Source organism: Gavialis gangeticus, unplaced genomic scaffold (genome assembly GCF_001723915.1).
Source record: "Gavialis gangeticus isolate Ggan-Ray unplaced genomic scaffold, GavGan_comp1, whole genome shotgun sequence".
NCBI lineage: Eukaryota > Metazoa > Chordata > Crocodylia > Gavialidae > Gavialis > Gavialis gangeticus.
Window position 1 is genome coordinate 4,992,961 of NW_017728960.1, and position 7,749 is coordinate 5,000,709.

The 7,749-nt window shown below is 50.7% G+C and overlaps 1 protein-coding gene across 2 annotated transcripts in view; it reads left to right on the forward strand.

Moving 5' to 3' along the window:
- SNX27 (sorting nexin family member 27) overlaps positions 1-7,749 on the forward strand; it is a 66,736-nt gene that overhangs the window by 40,577 nt on the left and 18,410 nt on the right. For both annotated transcript variants that reach the window (XM_019528401.1, XM_019528393.1), the window contains exons 9-12: positions 930-1,079; positions 1,994-2,122; positions 2,899-2,958; positions 5,221-5,283. In XM_019528401.1, the coding sequence (XP_019383946.1) occupies positions 930-1,079; positions 1,994-2,122; positions 2,899-2,958; positions 5,221-5,283 (402 nt within the window). The remainder of the gene's footprint in view (positions 1-929; positions 1,080-1,993; positions 2,123-2,898; positions 2,959-5,220; positions 5,284-7,749) is intronic.

A 7,749-nucleotide genomic window follows, 5' to 3' on the forward strand; every position in this document is an offset into this window, starting at 1 on the left:
TCCCCCCCCCCGCCCCCCCATAGCTTATTGAATCAGGACCTTTTGCAAGTGACCTCTTAGGAGTGGAGGTGTCTGCTCTTTGGATATCATAGAATCATACAAAAGTAAGACTGGAAGGGACCTCCAGAGGTCATTTAGTCTAGTCCACCCCCCTTGCCAGGGGTGGATCATCCCTATCCAGATCATCCCACACAAATCCATTGGTGAATTAGCAAAACTACAGACAACCCTGACACAACCACAAGGCATTAGACCCTGATCTGCCATGGGTAAAGCAGGGGGACAACAGTGCCAATGTCCTGTTGCTGCGAGGGGTGCTAAGATGTACTCAAGAGCTCCAGGGCAGAGGCCATGCCCCCTGCTATAGAGGAAGCAGGGGGCATGCTTCCTTTGTAGCCCCTCTCCCCCACCCTCCCCTGCAGTCCATACTAATCTGACCATGGGGTAAAATAACTTCCTCATCCCAAACATGATGTCAGTCTGACCCTGAGTGAAGGGCCAAGACCCTCTAGCCAGAAACCTCCAGGTTTGAGTCCCAGCAGGAGCACTGACACCCCAGTGTGGGCTGCAACCAACATCCAATGCTTCTAAGGAAGGCAAACCCCCAGCCTGACGCATGTAGCAACTGGAAGAGAAAATAAATTCCTTCCTGGCCCCATGTGGCTACCAGCAAAGCCTAGAAGCCTGGGAAATCCCCATAGTAGATCACAGGCACAGCTACTTGTAGATCATCCCTGATGAATGCTTGTCCGGTCTCTTGAACATTTCCAATGATGGAAAGTCCACGTCTTCCCTATCAGAGAGGGGCCAGGCCATTGGACAGCGAGACTTAGCAGCAGGTAGAGATGATTGGAAGGGTTGAGGGGCAGGGGATTTGTTTTCCATCTGGTTTCAATAAGTGAACATGTGACTCTTCACCTTCTCTCCAGTATTTAAACATGTTGCGGACGTGCGAAGGCTACAACGAGATCATCTTCCCCCATTGCTCCTGCGACTCACGACGGAAGGGGCACGTGATCACAGCCATCAGCATCAAGCACTTTAAACTCCACGCCTGCACAGAGGAAGGCCAGCTAGAGGTAAAGGGCCCAGCCAGGCTCTGCCCTCTCCCCTTACCCGTGGTAGATGCCCCAGGTAGGCTGAGGGTACTGGGGCTGCATGCCGAATCTTGCTTCAGCTGTGCCATAGCAAGAGGTAGAATATTGCCCATTTCATGAGTATGGCAGCTTTTGGAGAAGCACCCAAGGGTGACTTTTACTATATTTTCTAGCGTAAAGCATGCACATTCCCCACCCCCCAAATCAGCTCCCAAAATTGGGGCTGGCGTATGAAGTGAGGAAACTTTTTGCCCAAGTTTGAAGCACCCTGCTTTGACCCCTGGTCCATAGTATAGCAGCTCTGGTGCTCCTCTTCAGTCAACTGAGGGAGTTAATGTTCCAGTGTTTATCACAGGGGTAAAGATCTTTTCTCCTTTCTAATAGTCTTGAGGTTCTGCTGATGGAGCTAACCTTTTTTTGGGGAAGCTGCTGTCTGCTAGTTTCTCTTCTATTTTGATGCTCTTTTCAAGATCAGAGATTTGCCCATGGAAACCAGTCTCCAGCAGCAGCTAAGGTTTTAGTGCAGAAAAAGGAGGGCAAGGCAGCTGAAGAAGCTCTGCCTCTGAAGCCATAACTAGGTGCATAGTATATTTGGAGGTGTATCATATGCAAGAAAATACACTCTTCAGGGAGATGGTGTTTGTCAGGCATTTCCAGGTTCCAGATCACGGTCAGCAGCTTTTGCAGAACTCTGCCTCCCTTGTTCCTATGTGAGCTCTGTTCCTCCACTCCTGTTTTCTTCCCACCTGCCCCAGCTTTAGATCTGGGCTGCAGCACTAGAGGTCCTTCCTGGGTGCACTGTTTGGATCAGCCATGCTCAATGATGGGTACTCCCTACCCCTTGCCAGGGGGTGAACCACAAATCTGGCCCCTGATCCATGCTCCTCTCTTTTTAGAACCAGGTAATAGCTTTTGAGTGGGATGAGATGCAGCGGTGGGACACAGACGAAGAGGGCATGGCGTTCTGCTTTGAGTATGCGCGAGGAGAGAAAAAGCCACGATGGGTTAAAATCTTCACGCCCTACGTAAGTGCCTGTGTCAGCTAGGGCAAAAGTCTCCCTGCGTTGATCTCTGGGCATGAGGAAGGACTGGAAATTAGAATGCCAGTAGGAGGAGCCCAAGGTAAAGAGGCTAGAGAGATTACGGAGGCCTGGCCTGTTCAATTTGGAAAAGAGATACTTGAGTGGGGACAGGAGAAGGATTTACACAATACTAAATGGTGAAGAGATGGTCAATAGGGATTTACTATTGGCTCTCTCAGTACAAGAACTGGGAATCACAACATGAAGCTAGTAGGCAGTGAGTTTAAAATGAACACAAGGAAGTTCTTTCTCACCCAGCATGGAATTAAAGTGTGGGACTTGTGACCACCAGACGTGGGGGAAGCTGAGAGATTAGCCAGATTCACAAAGGGACTGGACCACATTCTTGGAGGAAAGGGCCACCTGTAGCTATTGAGCAGGGCAGTGAGGGGCATGACCTCTGAATCAGAGTTTCCTAGACCGTAAATGCTGGAGTCTGCAAGGGAATAGGGGGAAAAACTCTGGTCAGATCCAGTTCACTCTACCTCTCTCTGCCACGGTGTGAGACAGGAGACTGGGCAAGATGGAGCTATGGTCTGACCCAGTCAGTGGCAGCTCTTACGTTCGTATAAGGTATGATCAGCTCTTGGTGGGTAGAGCTGAGACTTGGGTCTCCCTTGCTGTCAGTGTGGGCAGGCTGTACTGCTGAGCTCTGTCCTCCTGTCTGCGGGAAAGCTGTCATTGTGACCAGCTAAGAGGTGGCTGCTTTCTCTTTGCAGTTTAACTACATGCATGAGTGCTTCGAGCGGGTGTTTTGCGAGCTGAAGTGGCGGAAGGAGGTAAGAGCCTGCCATTTCAGGGAAGAGGTTTCATGGGTTGTAGTTTGCAGTAGCCTTTTGTTGGCAATGGCTCACTGCCCAGCTGGGGAAACTTGTCTGGGGAGTACTGTGCAGCGTTTTAGCAGTGGAGACTGGGAGCAGGAACTTCTGGGTCCCTTTCAGCTTGGGGAGGAGTGTGGGGAGTTAGGAGTCAAGTGCCTGGGTCCTGTGTGGAGGTGATGCATGTTACACTCCGGTTTGAGGCAGTTTGGGGATTCCTGGGGCCTGATCCTCTTGTCACTTCTTGGTGACCCCCTTTTTTGCAGGGAAAGTGTTTGTGTGAGTATGACTGAGTGGGACAATGAAGCTTCCTGACTGCAGATAACACTGCACAGCCATGGACCAGTCACCCCTTCATCCCCACCTTTAGAACAGGAGCAAAACTCCTGCCTTTTGGAGGGGTCACAGGGATTTTGAGATCCCTGGGTTAGAAAGCTCTGTGGAAGGACAAGAGAGCCTAACATAATGATTTGCTCAGATTTCCAATCCTCACCCATTATAGATCAGTTTTTGGGCATGGGCTTATGCCAAGGAGACCATAGCAAATCGGCCCACCCCACCTATAGCTTGGTTGTCTGATCTGTATTCCTCACTTCCTGCTCCTCCTGCATTCACCTCCCTTCCCTGCGGGGAGGAATCTGAGTGGTTTTCATCTGTGTCCCTGCTTGGCACAGCTTCCTTCTAGAGCAGTTACTTAACCTTTTCAGACTTCAGACTCCATTTTGGACAATGCCAGCTCTCAGCTTTCACTTGGTTATTGAGTCGAGAAAAAGTTGGAGAGCAATTTCTTCGGTGCACAGAACTGGCTCACAGCAGGACGTGATGTTTGTGACATTCTGGATTTATTTCTGTTTGAAATCTCTGGGTTTACCTTATGAACGCTGTGCAGGTGTTAGCACACCTAACAGTGCTAAAAATTCACAGTCCCTGAGTTGAGAATCCATGATTTGGAGCTAATTTGCGGTGTGACAGAAAGAGAACAAGGAGTGCCATCAGCATGCGGCTGAGCATGCCGTGGGCTGGTGCTAGCAACATGCCATGTTAGAGGCAAGATGTCACCTTGTGCACATCTCAGATTGTTATGAGGCATCTCTGGGAGAACTTTTGTGGTGTCAGTAGCTCATGGACTCTCTGTTATTCCAGTGCAGAGTGAGCAAGACTGTCCTCTTTTAAAGCATTAGACCTAAGCAACCGCTAGCAGCAGCGCTGCTTTAAGTAGCCCGTTGTTGGGTTCTGTGCTGCTACAGCCTCTGCCCCCCGTGCCAGCAAGAACTGGCTATCACTTCTGTAGCCTCTTAGTCCCAGAGCACGCAGCCTCTGTGGATGATTGGCTTGCTTGACTTAGTCCTAGATTCCTGCTGGTTGCCATCTCTGATCGGAAGCCATCTGCAGCTCCAGATGTGCAGGGACCAGATGTTTGTCAGGGCTGGCCTGCTGGCGTTCAGTTTGGGTTTCCCTCCTTTGGAGTTTGGAGCTGGCTGCATGAATGCAGGCTGCAACATGGATAATGCTCACCTGTGTTGAGGCCCCTGCCATCTGCATAACCGTGTCTCCTAGAGGAATGGCAGTGGGCTCTGCCACTGGGCTCTGGTTAATCATGTGGAATGGGACATCAATCACGGGATTACTGGTGCACTGCAGTGGGGAGGGGAGATGCTGTAGGCAGTGTGTACAGGTTGCTGGCACTGCACCCTGCCCAGGGAAGCAGTTAGCCGTGTTGGCCCTTTGACACCTTGTTAACATTGCTCCCCACAAATATTGCTTGCTTCTATGAGTTATGGCCAGATGTCTCTTTCCTTTTCTCTGGGAGAGTCCTGGCTGCACCTGTGGCCAAGCACAACAGTAGCTAACCCAGGCTTGATCTGGCAAAGTTAGTGTCTAGCAGAACTCTAGGTTGCTTAGCTCATAGTTACCTTTGCCTTCTTAAGAGACCTTAAATGCTGGAGGCTGCAAGTGAGAGAGGAGCAGTGGAAAAATCCTTGGTCAGACCCAGGTCACTCTCCATGTCAGCCTCTGCTCTCTGCCCCTGTGTAACAGGTATTGGGCAAGATCATAATCTGACCCAGGAAATGGCAGTTCTTATGTCTTTGAGAGTGGAGGTGCATTTAAGTGCCTCATGTCCTCCCCCACCCCCTGAATCGTCCTAATCTGCCCTGCTGCTGTCTGCCTAGCAAGCCAGGGTGGATTTATATTGACACCCCTTTCATTTTCTCTCTTGCAAAGGTGGAAGAGGAAGCAACAGACAAGGATAACAAGAATTGCAGTAAAGACAATATGTGCAGCAAGGTAATTGGGCTGGAAACCAGCAGTATCTGTGCTCCCTGAGCGGCGCAGGCCACTGTCATGGGACTACTTTTTTCTTTCTGCTCCTCGTCTCTGGTTCCTGTTAGTGTTGAATAGCATCCTTAATAGCGGTGGCTCCTTCTTAAAGGGACCCTGCAAAGTGCAAACCTACTTGCTGCTATTTTCAGGGTTGGGTTAGAGATGGTTTTGCCCTTTTAAGAAATGAGCCTTGTTCGCTTGTGTTAGGAATAGTCCTTCCTCACTTGCCAGCCTCCTGGATTTGGCCATCTTTGGAGAACCTGTCTGTGACTTTATGGCTGGGGGTTGAGGTCTGAGTTGCTGCTGCTACCCGCAAAGTGAAAGGGATTGCAGAGTCACAAGGGAGCTGCAGGCACACTCAGACTTTGCAACCTTTTTAAAGGATGGCGGATTGAATCCAGTAAGCCACATGCTAGTTTTTACAACAGGAGTCATGAATGTAGCCCTCCATGGATTGGCAAGTCCTGACCTTTCCTAGCTTGGTAATCAAGGAGTTAATTTAATACTGGAGTAGAAATATTCCTGTGTTGTGGCTTTTCTTGAACAAGCTGCCCTTGCTCTTCTCTGCCCAGCAGCTGCAGACCTAAACAAAGGCCAAGAACTTTCGCTTCAGATCCTGCTCCCAGAGGCAAACTTCCTTTAGCTCCGATTTATTTCATAAGGTCTTACACAGGTCTCTGTACTATGGTATGCTCCAGAATCCCAGCCCACAGAGACTGGTCTGTCCAAGATGGGCATTGCATGCTGGGAGTTGTAGTCCCTGTGAGCCACATCCCCAAACACTTCAGGGCTGTGGCAGTCCTCTATTGCAAGAACTCCCAAACTGCAAATTAGCACCTTGGTGTCCTATTGCTTTGTCTCTCCTGATTGGCTCGTCCTTCCCTAGCATGCGCCTGCTTGCCCGGGGTCTGGGGAAATAGCTGTAGTTTTCTGTGCCATTTGCAAATAAATTTAATTGAAAATGGGAAAGTATAATTGTGTTTAGTTAGGCAGAAAGAGACCTCCCGGCGCTCTGTACACTGCTGCAGGAGACAGAAGTTATTGATTGTGATGCAGCCCCAATGATAAGATATCATGAGGTGATGACGAACAGGGTTAAAGACTTGTTTGATGAACAGTGTTGCTGCCCATAGAATGGACTTTATACAGATAGGACATGCCAGCCAAGTAGGTGAGAAGCCGGCTACATGCTCGATGTTGGAGGTTCCTTCAGAAGCCCTCCTGGAGACCCCACCATGGCTTATTTTTAAGCTGGGTCGTTTTAGGAAAGCTCAAAGTTTTAGTTTGAGGGGAGCAGTTCGCCCCCCAAAAGCCCCTTAAAATCCCAACTCCATGAGTGGGGCATGTGCAAGGAGGTGCAGGATGGATGCTGAGTGTGGGTGAAGGTTTGACATGTTCTTGGAGATGCCAAGCTGGAGTCTTCATTACCTGATCTCTCCAGTTCGCCTCCTAGTGCAGCGGTGCTGGCGGTTCTCCGTGCTGGGACTCTGCCCCAAGTTAGCAGTTTGGTGGGGGCTGGGTGGTGATGCCCGCTCCTGTTTTTTCCCAGGCCGCGCTGAGGGGCTGTGACTGGGATTTCCTTCTGCAAAAGGCCCTATGGGCTGATGAAGAGAAGAGCCCAGTTTTTGTGACCATTTGAGGTTCCCCTATTCAGTTAGCTCATGCTGTCTCCTGGGTGCAGAGCTGCTAGCGCTGACAGTTACTTCTGAGGATGATGTGTAGATGGGCTTCGTGGCAAATAGTGGGAAGGCTCCTGACCCAAAGAAGCTCCTTAGCGTAAGCCTTGACCTGCAGAATGACTTGGGGCAACTGCAAAGCAGAGGATGTGGGGACCAGAAGCTTCTGAAGTCCAGGCCAGGTGGTAACCTGGAGCGCAAGGAACTTCCTCTGGGCCGTTGGGTGGAAGCAGTTGAAGCAAGTGAAAGGGACAATCCCTGGGTCTCCAGTAGAGTCTCTGCACCTCAGTCAGAGGAGTGGAACCCATTCCAACCAGGGTGAGGCGGGAGAGAAGTAGTCTTGGCCTGGGTGCAAAGGGGCTGTGTCATAAAGACCAATTGGATATGCCGTGGGGCTGCTGCTGGGTTGATCCAGCCCCACTGGCACTCGGATGCTGACCCGTGACAGGGCCCAGTGCTCCTGGGAACCGCTTCTGCCTTTCCAAGCAGTTCTCTCCCATCCTGGCGCCGGCTGCTGCCCTCATGCTGAGAGTGGAGCTTCTGAGACTGCTTCTGCCCCATAATGAGCAGGGCCTGGACACAGATTAAGTATCCGCCTGATAGCCGGGTCTTGTATGGACTCTGCCTGGATCCAGCCAGCTCCATTCCTGCTTCTTGCCAAAGAGTGACCTTGGCAGTCTCACGGGACGGGGGACATGTGAGCGCTGGGAGCCAGATAGAGCTCAGGGGAATAGCTGCTAGCAGGACTCCAGCA